Source organism: Ricinus communis, chromosome 7, assembly GCF_019578655.1.
Source record: "Ricinus communis isolate WT05 ecotype wild-type chromosome 7, ASM1957865v1, whole genome shotgun sequence".
Taxonomy (NCBI): domain Eukaryota; kingdom Viridiplantae; phylum Streptophyta; class Magnoliopsida; order Malpighiales; family Euphorbiaceae; genus Ricinus; species Ricinus communis.
In genome coordinates, this window is record NC_063262.1 from 3,103,240 (window position 1) to 3,115,639 (window position 12,400).

The 12,400-nt window shown below is 30.1% G+C and overlaps 2 protein-coding genes across 2 annotated transcripts; one reads left to right on the forward strand and one right to left on the reverse strand.

Annotated features, from left to right (window-relative positions):
- The first annotated feature begins 1,888 nt into the window (after positions 1-1,888).
- Positions 1,889-3,391, forward strand: LOC8270744 (mitogen-activated protein kinase kinase kinase 20). Its single transcript, XM_002523554.4, has one exon. The coding sequence runs from the start codon at positions 2,027-2,029 to the stop codon at positions 3,113-3,115; it is 1,089 nt and encodes a 362-aa protein (XP_002523600.2). The 5' UTR covers positions 1,889-2,026; the 3' UTR covers positions 3,116-3,391.
- Positions 3,392-6,939: 3,548 nt separating this feature from the next.
- On the reverse strand, positions 6,940-9,388 carry LOC8270745. The gene is made up of 3 exons (XM_002523555.4): positions 8,369-9,388; positions 7,845-8,030; positions 6,940-7,354 (listed from the first exon to the last, which is right to left on the reverse strand). The coding sequence occupies exons 1-3, from the start codon at positions 8,876-8,878 to the stop codon at positions 7,070-7,072; spliced, it is 981 nt and encodes a 326-aa protein (XP_002523601.1). The 5' UTR covers positions 8,879-9,388; the 3' UTR covers positions 6,940-7,069.
- Positions 9,389-12,400: the final 3,012 nt, after the last annotated feature.

Here is a 12,400-nt window from a genome sequence, read left to right on the forward strand (position 1 = left end):
AAAAATAAATACAAGAAAAGTATGCCCACCATTTTAAAGAGAAAAAGAGGGTTTCCACAATTGCTGTGTGTTAAGGTAGAGTGATTGGTTTGGATTTATTCACTTACTTTTCAGATTTGTAGAGCTCTAAGAAAATTGCATATGCCAAGTTGTTCAAATAATTGAAGAATCTTCCAAGCAACAAGCCAAGCATATCAAGTAAAAATAAAGATTATGGATAGGATATAAATAGAACATTACTGGCAACGATTTGCCCAGATGCTCATATTGTTGTTTAATAAGTTATTTCGGTTAATTACTTGTGAGAATTAGAAATATCTCCAATTTCTAGTATTTTTATAACTCATGACTCATTCCATAACAAATAAAAAAACTGGATCATCGTTTGGATTATATCCTTTGCTTAACGTTTTCTTGTTCTTTCAGTAATCACACATTTCCTTTTCATTTCAATAAGAAAAATGTGCTAGCTAGTGAATGTTTTTCATTTTGATACATTGAATTCTCGACCCTCTTATTTGTCGGAATTGCTTCCATATTGTGTTAGCATAAAAAATAGTTATAATTAGCTTTTCCCCTTTAAAAAAAATAAGTACCATTTATAACTATTTTCTTTCTTTTGCATAAGCAAAGATTATAAAACTTGCACTTTAAAAAATTATAATTATTTCTTTTTTTTGCTTTTCGAATATAGAGGTTTTGAGTTCAAACTCTCACATCTGCAATAGATAGTGTAAAGAAATGACTATCCATATTGTATAGCCCACGGCCCATTGACCTTTCTATAAATAAAAAAAGAATTGAGACGATAGGCAACACAAGAGAATCTAATTTTTCCGTTCTTCTATCATTTGATTTTGCTTTTTTATTTTATTTTATTTTATCATTCACGCATTTCAACAAGCCACCCAAAATAAAAGAAAACAGATTTCTCAAATGATTTGTACTCTAAATCCCTCCGTCCTTAAAGAAAGAACTTAACCATTGACCAATTATTAAATTGACTGATGAGATAATTTGAATTGAGAAAGTTTCCAATTTAATGTATTTAAAAAAAACTTTCTCTAATTTAATTATTTTATACATGTTGTATGAGTAGCATTGTGCTAGAAAAATTAAGGATTTTGCAGTAAATAAATAGTATAAAAGCAAGATATATAATACCTTATTAAAATGGTAATAAAAGTTATAAAGGAGTCGTATCATATAATATATTTGACTAATTCAAATAGGACTTTATAGGAAATTATTGTTTGATTTAGGAAAAAAACAAGATTTCACACAAGTAAAAGCCGAGTTAGCAATTTAAGAAGAAATCTTTAAGCGTGTTCGAATCTGATTTTAATAAATGAACATCAATTTAATAAAACAAAAAAAAAACAATAACCGTAACTATAAAAAGAAGTTGTATTATATAATATAATTAAAATAAATTATGGGTCAATCCCTGCTTGATATTTTAATAAGTAAAAAATTAAAAACTTTTAGTTAGTAATACTTATACAAGTTAAAAAGAATAATTACTTAATATTATATAGTGTCCAGCTTAAAAAGGTCTTCATGAATTAAAAACAAAAAGAATTAAAATCTTCAAGTGTGCGTTCCGATGGACACCGCGTAAGAGAGGTGAAAAGATAAAATAGAAGGAAATATCCACCGAATCAACCTTGTAAGCTAAAAATTCGGCCATATCTTCAGAATTTTCCAATTCTTTACCCCTCAAAAATTAGGAAAATATATTAAATAAAAAGAAATCTCTTTTTTTCTTTTTTCCATTTTGCCGAAATATCCTTGCCAATCACGTGCATTTATTATACCGACAATTAATATTCAAAGCACTTGAACAATTAAACATTACTACAAACACATCCTCTTATACTATATATATGCACACACATAAAACGGCCTTTCTTGCGCCACTCGTTAGTTGTGACTTGTGACCTCTGTTTCTCTCTTATTCCTTTCTCTCAAAGAAACATCATCAAAAGCACCCACCCATCCCAAAATCCCTTCAGTTTTCAATATTATGATCGATTCCATGGATTGGGTTCGCGGCAATTCGATCGGTCACGGTAGCTTCTCCACTGTTAATTTGGCTATACCGAGAAACGACAGTGGTGCTTCTTTAATGGCTGTGAAATCTTGTGATGTTTTTGACTCTGTTTTTCTTGAGAATGAGAAAGATGTGTTGGATCAACTCGGGGACTGTGAGCATATTATTCGCTGTTTCGGCAGCGAAGAGAGCGTCGAAAACGGGCACAGATTGTCTAATTTGTTGTTGGAATATGCTGCTGGTGGTAGTTTAGCTCACTGGGTTAAAAACAATGGTGGATGTTTACGAGAGTCTGATGTTAGACACTACACAAGGTCGGTATTAAAGGGTTTGAGTTATATTCACGCAAAAGGGTTTGCTCATTGCGATTTAAAGCTTCAGAATTTGTTGTTGTTCGAGGATGGTGAATTAAAAATTGCAGATTTTGGGTTGGCAAAGAAAGTTGGGCAGAAACTAGAGGGGGTACAGGTTCGAGGGACTCCTTTGTGTATGGCTCCTGAATCGGTAAATGAAAACGAGTATGACTCGCCGTGTGATATTTGGGCTCTTGGGTGCGCTGTGGTTGAGATGATTACAGGAAAGCCAGCATGGAATTGTAGGGCTGATGCTAATATTGCAGCTTTGTTAATTAAAATTGGAGTAAGTGATGAATTGCCTGAAATTCCTCAAGAATTGTCTAACGAAGGGAAGGATTTTTTGTCAAAGTGTTTTGTTAAAGATCCTCAAAGAAGATGGACTGCTGATATGCTATTGGATCATTCTTTTGTTGCTGATCATTATGATGATGAATTCAATTCCACTACTACTGTTACATTCAAGAACAAAAAAGAAGTACCATCATCATCACCAAGATGTCCTTTTGAGTTTCAAGAATGGATTTCAATTCCATCTTCTTCCCCAAATTCTGAAGTATGGTCTCACAGGGAATTGGAATCAAGAATTGACTGGTCCTCTTTGTCTAGTACACCATCATCTTCTCCAGTAGATAGAATCCAGCAACTGACAAGTGATCATCAAGGTTGCAATTGGGCCTTTTCTGATAGCTGGATCACTGTAAGGTGAAGCAGAGAAGCAAGCAATTTAGAAGATTTTTTATTTTTTTTGAGGTGACATTTAACAATTCAGATTCCATTAAAAATCTGAAATTTTGGTTATTGTAAATGGGTAGGAGACAGACATAGAGACTGTAATTAGCAGACTGACTATAGGTAATTCAGTAGTCCTGATTGGTCACTGCTGGTGGCTGAGTGTATAGAAGAAATACATTTTTTTTTTTGTTTCTTCAATTGAAATGACAGAGTACATTATTACTTTTATCAAGAAAGGTCATTTTTGGCAGCTGTTTCTGTATGTGAATCTTTCTTCTAAAACGATTTGTTAATCTTTCCCTTAAAAGGCATATAACAGAGTGCAAGCACGACATGATCTTATGCTTTATTATGTTAAAATTAAGGTACAAAATCCTGTCTTTGTTTTAGTATAATTTTTTATTTGAAGGTAGATTCTTGTTACTTGGGTAAATGTCTTGTTGTTCTGTGCTTGAATGAGAAGGGAAAAAGGGGTTTTTCTTTTCTTTCTTCTTATGCCAGAAAGGAATTAGGCTCTAACTTCCATTTTTGTTTTATTTATTTTTATTTTTATATTTTGGTTGTAATTATTTGCAAAGACCAACTTAAAGGGATCTGAACCTGAAAAAGTAGGGAAGCATCCTGGAAATTATTCTTTAAGATTCCTTATTAGGCAGCCTCAACTGTTATTCTTCAGAATTTGGTACAATGGCTACCAAAAACGTGCTGATTTTTGCAGTTGGTTGAGAGATATGTGTGCTCTTTTGTCGATTAAGCCCATCTAGCCCCTATTTGTTCTTATCAATGAATTTGAACATTTTGTAATTGCATCACATGTTTCTTAAGCATCTCACTTGATAATATCTACCTAAAGGTTGGTATCGCATAGTAAAATAAACAAGAGCAAACCCTCTAACGTCTAATTGAAGATCTCAAAACTTTTGTTTCTGATATACATAATAATATATTAGTACGTAATGTCAATCTTAATCTATCAGTATAACATAATATTAAATCGTTGATCTTTCAAATCAATATTATAACAAGCAAGGCTATAAGGTTATAAAGAAAATCTTCAAAAGGTATGGAAATGAATTGTGGGTAATTGATATCCAGTGACAGGTGATTCTCATGCTGTATATGTATTATCATATTGTGAGAACAGTGCTATTTCTGTGTTACTGATAAACATGTGATCTATGAGCAGTGAGAAAGGGTTCTAAGTACATAATGCATGTGATTACATTTAGCCACAAAATAGGAACACAATTTAGGGACAGAAAAGGAACTCGTGTGATGATGACTTTGTATTATAATATAAAATGTAAGAGAAGATTACTGAAACTGATAAACAATGTGAGAAAGGGCATAAAATTATAAAACATGTGATCTAAAAGTTTGTAAGAAAAAGAAAAACAAATGTATACATTTCCAGCATCCATGTTAAAAAGAAGGGTAGCTTTCACATTGGTTTTCTTTAGATTTTGTTTGTAATCACAAGGAGCCCCACCATATTGGTAGGAAAACACACTTTTTTAGATCATTAAGCCAACTTAATTAGCAGAGTTCACGTCAAAGATTTTGCAATCTATGGTAGATAAGATCGGTTTTCTTTTGGCTGGTTGTTCTTGGATCATTTTCCCAACTGATCATGTGTTTGTTTGATCCCGGATTTTCCATTTTACACAGAATTTGTCCCATTTATATTTGTACTTCAAGGAACTTTATAAAACAATAAAAAAAAAGAAAAGAAAAGAGAACGAAACTCCTACTTACTACTTGAATTTCTCACCTTTTTGGCCTCTTGCGTTCCTAACCCTCAAAAGTGTTATGTAGACTAAAAATATTTTATTAGATGTAATATTTATATTAGTCGATTTCAGTTATAGATAATTCCCCGTAATAAATAATCAAAACATTATAGATGTATTTTAATAAATAATATCATATGCCATATGTGTATCTAAAATATTTTTAGTATATACTATTATACGATAAACAATTATTGGTGTATATAATTCATTATATAAATAGTTTTATACTACTTCATTAAATTTTTATAAAATAAAAATATGAATAAATACTATCTAAGGATAATAATCTAATTAATTATTACTATAGAGCTATCGTGCATTGAGTTATTTAATTTTAATTTTAATATAAAATTGTAAATATATAATTAATAAAAATATTTTATTTACATTTTATAAAATAATGACCACTATTGTTTGTATAATAGACTTTAAAGAAATATATGATTTTACATAAATAATAATAATAATAATATATGCATATTCATAATTACAAAATTATGTAACTAATTTAAATATAATACTTATTGTCAAAAAATTTAATTATAATACTTAAATAATTTAAATACTAAAAATAGAACAATAAATTTATTATTTAAACACAATTTGATAAACTCAAGCTTGTTAATTTAAATTAAATTCAAACTCGAACTCGTTTATTTATAAAAAAAACTTGAGTCGAGTCAGTAACACTTCTACTATGAACTTCTGGGTATTAACATATTGGATGTACATAGAAAATGGTGTTAGTGTCACCTCGCCACAATGGAATAATGAGGAAAAATAATAAAATGAAAAACACATGTTTATGTTACTCATTAGTTTCATAGGCCAACGGAGAAACACTATCTACTAAGCTAATAAATTGAATCATTAATTAAGGTCTTCAAATCAAACCTATATAATATGTCCATGTGACTTCTAAGACTATACACTGGAGTCCCTTCAAAACATTGTCGGTCTGGTGCAGATCATAAGATCCACATAACAACAATTTTCAGACTCTTTTTCTTCTTTTTTTTCTTACACATTTACAATCATTAAAATAAAATTACAGATTAGTTTTTTTTTTTCTTACAAATTATTAATTTTATTATGAACTGAAACAAAAGCCAGAAAATCGTAATAATCATTCATTTTTAAAGTGTAAATATAAATATTTGATGAGGGACAAGATGGAAGTAAAATCTCAAAACCCACCGACAAATCAAGATTTGTTGATTCGGTGATTTAAATGGGTCCAGGCAACAAGTCCTGACCATAACCCAGAAGGCCCAGAATTGCGTTGCCATTTATATGCTTCTTCCTGGAAGGTTCCTTTCCTCCCTTCACCTACACTCCCCACTAAATCTCCTGTCTCCTTTTATTGAACTGAATTTAGATTTGATTCTTTAAATATTTCCCAAAATAAATACATAGCGAAAGATACATTATCAACAACTACTATTCTATCTTCTTATTCGTTTGCTTACAACTTTTCTTTCTTTTTCTTTTTTTATTTTCGTTTTTTTTTTTATGTTAATTTAGTTGCAACCTAAGTTTGAATTTGAATTTACAAATTTATAAATGATTCCGACGTCAATTGAATCGCACACTATTAATTTTATTTACTTATAATTATTACATGAATTATAGAGAATAAGTAATTAATATTTAGTAATATCATCTTATAGTACGAGGTTACAAATTCCTCATCAGAATTGCTTAAGTGAAAAGGAAATCTCTATAATTTAATCCATTTTTTAGATCTAATTTATTTAATTTTTACCAATAAGTGCAATTGTTCTTGAGAGAGATAGCCACATTCATTTTATGAGGGTCCATGCCCACCAAGCACTCCACCCTCTTGTACAATTTAGGCTAGACCAGCTTGCCTTAAACATTTGTTTCTTTAATAATAATAATAATTATAATTATAATAATAATAATAATTATTATTATTATTATTATTATTATTATTATTATTATTATCTCTTGCATTCTTTAGTTCAAATTAATTAGATTTGAATCATCAAAATTTCCAAAAAGATACATTAAGAACAACCCATATACACCTCCTTTTTTGTTTGCTTCCAATTAATACATAAATAATAAGGAGGTAATAAGTAAAGAATATTCTATATAAATTTTTTTTTTCTTTACTGATAAGTGCACTTGTTCTTGAGAGAGATTGGCACATTCATTTTATGAGAGTCCATGACCACCCAGCACTCCACTCTCTTGTAGAATTTGGGCTTCACTAGCTTGCCTAAAACATAAGCTCTTGATCGAACAGTGAAGTTGAGTGCCAATGGTACCGGTTGAGTTGGTGCACCATTTAAACTCCCCAAGCTTGACCCTCCACCATATAATGGAGTGCTGTTTCCCTTCACCATCACCGTTAATGATCTTTGACTTTTTCTTGATTGATAGAACTTCTGTACCTGCAAAACCCATTTAATCTAATATCATAATGTCTCCTACAAACAAAAACTTCAGATAGATAATTTAATTAGCAATGACAATTAGAAACAAAGTTTAAACTCTGATACCTATTTTTACTATAACTTTTTTTTATTAAAGACAATTTTAATACCGATTGAGATGTATCTAATTGATAATAATTTAATCACACTGTAATTGTTTATTTATTCATATGTGCTGTTTAGCTGTGAATAAGGACAATCCGGAGTTGTACCATTTTCATATTTTCTAGTTTGGTCAAATATAAAACCATTTAGTTAGATTCAGAACTTGCAATGAAAAGAATATCTCCTTCATCATTCCACATTTGTTTCAGATTATAAACAGTTTTAAATATAAATATCTCCTAAAATTTGTCTATAATTTATAGCAGCATTAAACCAATAACAGAAATCCACAACAAATTAGCTAGTTAATTAGATGTTGAATAATAAGTTTAGAAATACTTACGGTTCCAGTAGCGACAGTGAGTTGAGAGTAGGAAAGATGAACAGGTGTCGCAGTTACATGGACGCCAAAGAACGTAGCAGTGTTGCGAAATGTAAGCTTCACTGTGCAGTTCATGGACACCATCTCTGTCGCTACTCCTGAGAAATCCGCACCAGCTTGCACTACAAATTGATCAAATGCGATACTCTACAAACTCAACCAGAAAAAAGAAAAAAAGAATCAATAACCTTTTTCAATAATCAAGCTTTTCTAGCAATGTATAATACATACATACTTCCCAATGAACAAGATCATTGAGTAGTTTTTGAGATCCAACAAAGATCGTACCCACTCATTTTCTCATCCGATACCTCATGTTGCGGGCTAATGATTCACATCATATAATGAAACTGTAACTCCTTCGAGTGATTATGAATGAAAATATAACGCATCAGAAGAGAAATTAAGATAGTATAGATTAACTTTATTTTGATAAAAGAAAATATATATGATCTAAATTATTGTAATTATAATTTAATTATTACCTTCACGGTTATGATGGGTTTTTGAGGCCGACTTGCACCCCAAAGAATCAAGGAAAACATAGTGAAAAGAACGATAAAGCCTCCAACAAAAGCAAGAAAATAGTAACGACGAGTAAGGACATGCGGAGGAACATCCCCATCAAGAAGGCATTCTTCTTCAATGGCATCAAACTCCTTCCAGGGCTTCCGGGCGCCTTTACGGTTAGATCCGTCGGTCTTGCGGTGGTGGTGCTGTGGCTTGAGGGAGCCAGAGAAGCGAGTGGAGGAGGACTCGCGAGAATGAGGGCCTAAGGAGGAGTTGGAGTGGGAATGAGGAGGAGAACCCATTGGGCTAAGAACAGGAGTGGAGTGAAATGAGTTAGTTGTTTTTTCGCCATCGTGAGAGTCTCTTGACGGGCTCTGCACGTAGTAGACAGGGCGGCGAGGTGGTGGTGATGATGACCTTGCAGGAGATGATGGGGTTAGACTGCTAACTTCTGAGTCTGTTTTGGAGAGATGAGTTGATGACATTGTTGTTTTGATCTAGCCGAGTACTTGTTTCTTGCAGAGGATATGAGGAAGTAGAGAAGACTGAATAAGTAGAAGACGACCGAAAATGGTGAAGTGTTAGATTGGGTGGATTGTTTTATTGTGGGTATTCTTAATGTAGGATCTCAAGAACGTACGTTATGGAGGGGCACGTTGTTATATCGTTTGTTTAATAATATCGAAGTCATAATTCTGTGGTAATGTGGACTAACAAGCTGGGATTTTTCTATTTTGTTTTATTTTTATTTTCTTTTTTCCAATTTAATTGTACATCTCTATTGTCAACTTTAATATTTTGTAAGCATTGGTTTCGGTGGTTGTACTTTTACTGCCCGGGGCTGACTGTGAATTTGGAGATCCTGCGCTTAAAATTCCAACCCAAAATATATAGAATATTTAAAGGTATTGTCAATATTTGTGGACTGGATCGAAATTATTTTTTAATATATTTCTGAATCTCATTAATTATCTAATACAATTCAAAACATCAAATATAATAAACTAAATCTAACCAAATTATAAATTAAATATAAATAATTAATAAATTAAAGAATTTTAGTCTAATAAAATTATAAATTCGTTCACCCAAATATAATAAATATAAAATTATTATTTCATAATACTCACCTCTGTCAGAATTAAGCAAACAATGTATTCTTAGTCTTATTACCAATTATATTTTAAATTTTATATGTTTTGATAATTTTATCTAATTATATTTTATTGAAAAATTATCTAACTGTTTATGAATCTAAAATTGAGTTTCGTACTTTTATTTTATTTTTAATAACACTTTTCGGTGATGATCTTTACATTTTTAGAACAAGAATGATGATGTTGTAGATTGACTAAAAAAAAAAAAAATTATAAATCAGCAAAAAGTTTGATACAATTAAATGCAAGAGTGTTATAAGACTTTTGATCTTACACTGTTAAATTTAGGATAAATTTTTTATTAATTTTTAATTTTTCTTTTTTACTAAACACATTCTTTTACCATGATTGTTAAAATTGTCTCTTAGGATGTTATTGAAAATAAATTAAGATTATCTGATATTTATTTTTTAAAATTTTAAAACAACTGAATAAAATTATTTTAGAGTTTAAAATTTAGGATTTAATTAGTAATTAGGATTATATTCTTTTACTTTTTTTTTGAAACAAGGACTATATTCTTTTACTATGTAGTTTTAAAGCAAATATACAATATATAATATGTAATTTTAATTAATTTTATTTTTCATATATTTAAGTTAATTGTAAATGGTTTAAGTTCAAAAATATTATTTTTATTATATAAAAATAATTCTTTTGAATCTTTATTGTCTCATTCTATATCAAACTATTCTATTAGATATGAATCTCTATATCGAACCACTTGAATAACTAGAACAATTCAGGATGAAAAATTATATATTACAATACCTGAGTTTATTAAGTCATTGAACTTTTTATTCTTATTCTTTTGAATTTTTAGATTTTTATTTTGTCCTATTGAGCCCTTAAATTTTTATTTTTATTTATATTAAAGACTTCTTATAGATATTATATAAGAAATTTTTTTAATTTATTGAGTCTTTATACTTTAATTTTTACTTTAATTAATGAATTTTGGATTATTAATCAAAATAAACATAAAAATATAAAAACTCAATAACTTAAAACTATAAAATGTTCATTTACCTAATTAAAATTATAAGAAGATCTTAAAATGTTTAAAATTTGAATTTCTTTTAACAAAATGAATTAGAGAAAGATTGCATTAGGAGACACAAGAAATTAATACATCATTGATCACTTATGATATAAATAAAAGAAGATTCTGCTAATTTATTTACTCAACTTGTAAATTTTAGTTAGACTACCAAAATTAGACTAAAATGCAACTTTTCACTAGTCAAATATAAATAAACTAGTTTTTCTTCATTTTCTCATTACAATAATTAAAAGAAAATTTCCTTCGTTCTCTCATTTTTTTATTATTTAGACTTGATATATACACTATAATTAATAGAAAAATAATATGTATATATGAATATTTTATATTTTAGTATTGAATAATTAACACATACACTATCGTCGATTTAATATATAAATAGAAACATACATTAAATTTTTAGATAAGAATTCTTCCTCACCGAACATTAAAGGAAAATCTCAAAATTTAGCATATGAACAAGGGCTTCCAGACCTCAAGCTGAAGACTAAATATATTCAGAAACCAGCAACAGCAACTAAATGAACAGCAAATAAGGAAAAAGGGTCGGCCAAAATCAAAGAATAAAGCACAGCAATTAGGGAAGTGCCATAATATAAGATGGTTAATATGTAGGTATCAAAAGGATCAGCAACTAGAATCAAAAAAGGAAAAGAAATTCAGATATAGAGCAATTGAAGTACATAAATTTGAAAAGAATAATTTGAGAATAGTTAGGAATAGGAAAAAAAAAAAAACAAAAACAAAAACAAAAAGGAAATGATCCTCACGGATAGTTAGAACAGAAAAGCATTCCAGGAAAATAAGAAAACCATCTCATTAACAAAGAGTTCCAAACAGAAAAAAGTAAAAAAAATACAAAAGGAAGAAAGAAAACCTATAGCAGAAACCCAGAAAGGAAGCCTTTAAGTGGCCCAAAGAAATTGTGTCAATGAACCTTTGGCATTAAGAAACATTGAGTTGAATTAGATCAACTACCAAAGTCAATGAAAGATATCATTGCTCCAAGAATTATGGTTCAATACCATTGCTCTAAAGACTAAGGACGATGAGAGTAATTTAACCCTCAGCTTTCTTATAATTCACTCCCAATGTGCCTTAGTCACTTGGTGTATAACTTACAGTTCCAAATCCTACCACTCATTTACACCCTAGTAATTTAGTGAGGCATGTTTTACTTATAAGCTTTCTTCAAGCGCAAGCTAGCTTTCTTCCTCTAATTAGATCAATCAAGTTACTAGTAGGTCGTCAAATCTCCAACTGGTTCATTTCAGTTTAGCTTTCTTCATCATTTCCCCGGACCCATTGGTGTAAATTTTTAGTATAGTAATATCGTATGTAAGTAGCTCCATTAAGGGGTCAGGAAAGTCAAGAAAATTGTAATGGGAGGGAATGGTAAAACATGGAATATGTCGGTATCTGAAAATACTGAAGCAAAATCCATCAAATATTTTGAAGATCTAACTTAATTTAAGGAAAAAAGCGAAGAAATATTGCAACAAGTAGTTGATGATTCAATTTGTGGGCGCTGGATGCATCCTTGAGGACCTTCTCACATGCCAAGAAATACCCACCTGGGATCCGGGCTAATTTCCTGTCTACTAAAAGTTTTAACTCTTACTATTTCTTACATGGCCAATGAGTTGCACTCATCTGGAATTTGTCTAATGATCCATGAATTCTCTCAGTCCATATGCCACTGTGTTTTCTTTTTCTGTTAAGGTTATATGGAGTCTAATCTGCCCGAGCGAACTCAAAGATCTAAAGAATTACAATGGAAAACTGAA

What these genes read in the sequence shown, in the direction of transcription:
- LOC8270744 (XM_002523554.4), top strand. Translation starts at nt 2,027, where the DNA reads ATGATCGATTCCATGGATTGGGTTCGCGGCAATTCGATCGGTCACGGT.
- LOC8270745 (XM_002523555.4), bottom strand. Translation starts at nt 8,878, where the DNA reads ATGTCATCAACTCATCTCTCCAAAACAGACTCAGAAGTTAGCAGTCTA. An exon ending in AACCCATCATAACCGTGAAG is followed by an intron (nt 8,031 to 8,368) that starts GTAATAATTAAA and finishes TTGAGTTTGTAG; the next exon opens with AGTATCGCATTTGATCAATT. An exon ending in TCACTGTCGCTACTGGAACC is followed by an intron (nt 7,355 to 7,844) that starts GTAAGTATTTCT and finishes TGGGTTTTGCAG; the next exon opens with GTACAGAAGTTCTATCAATC.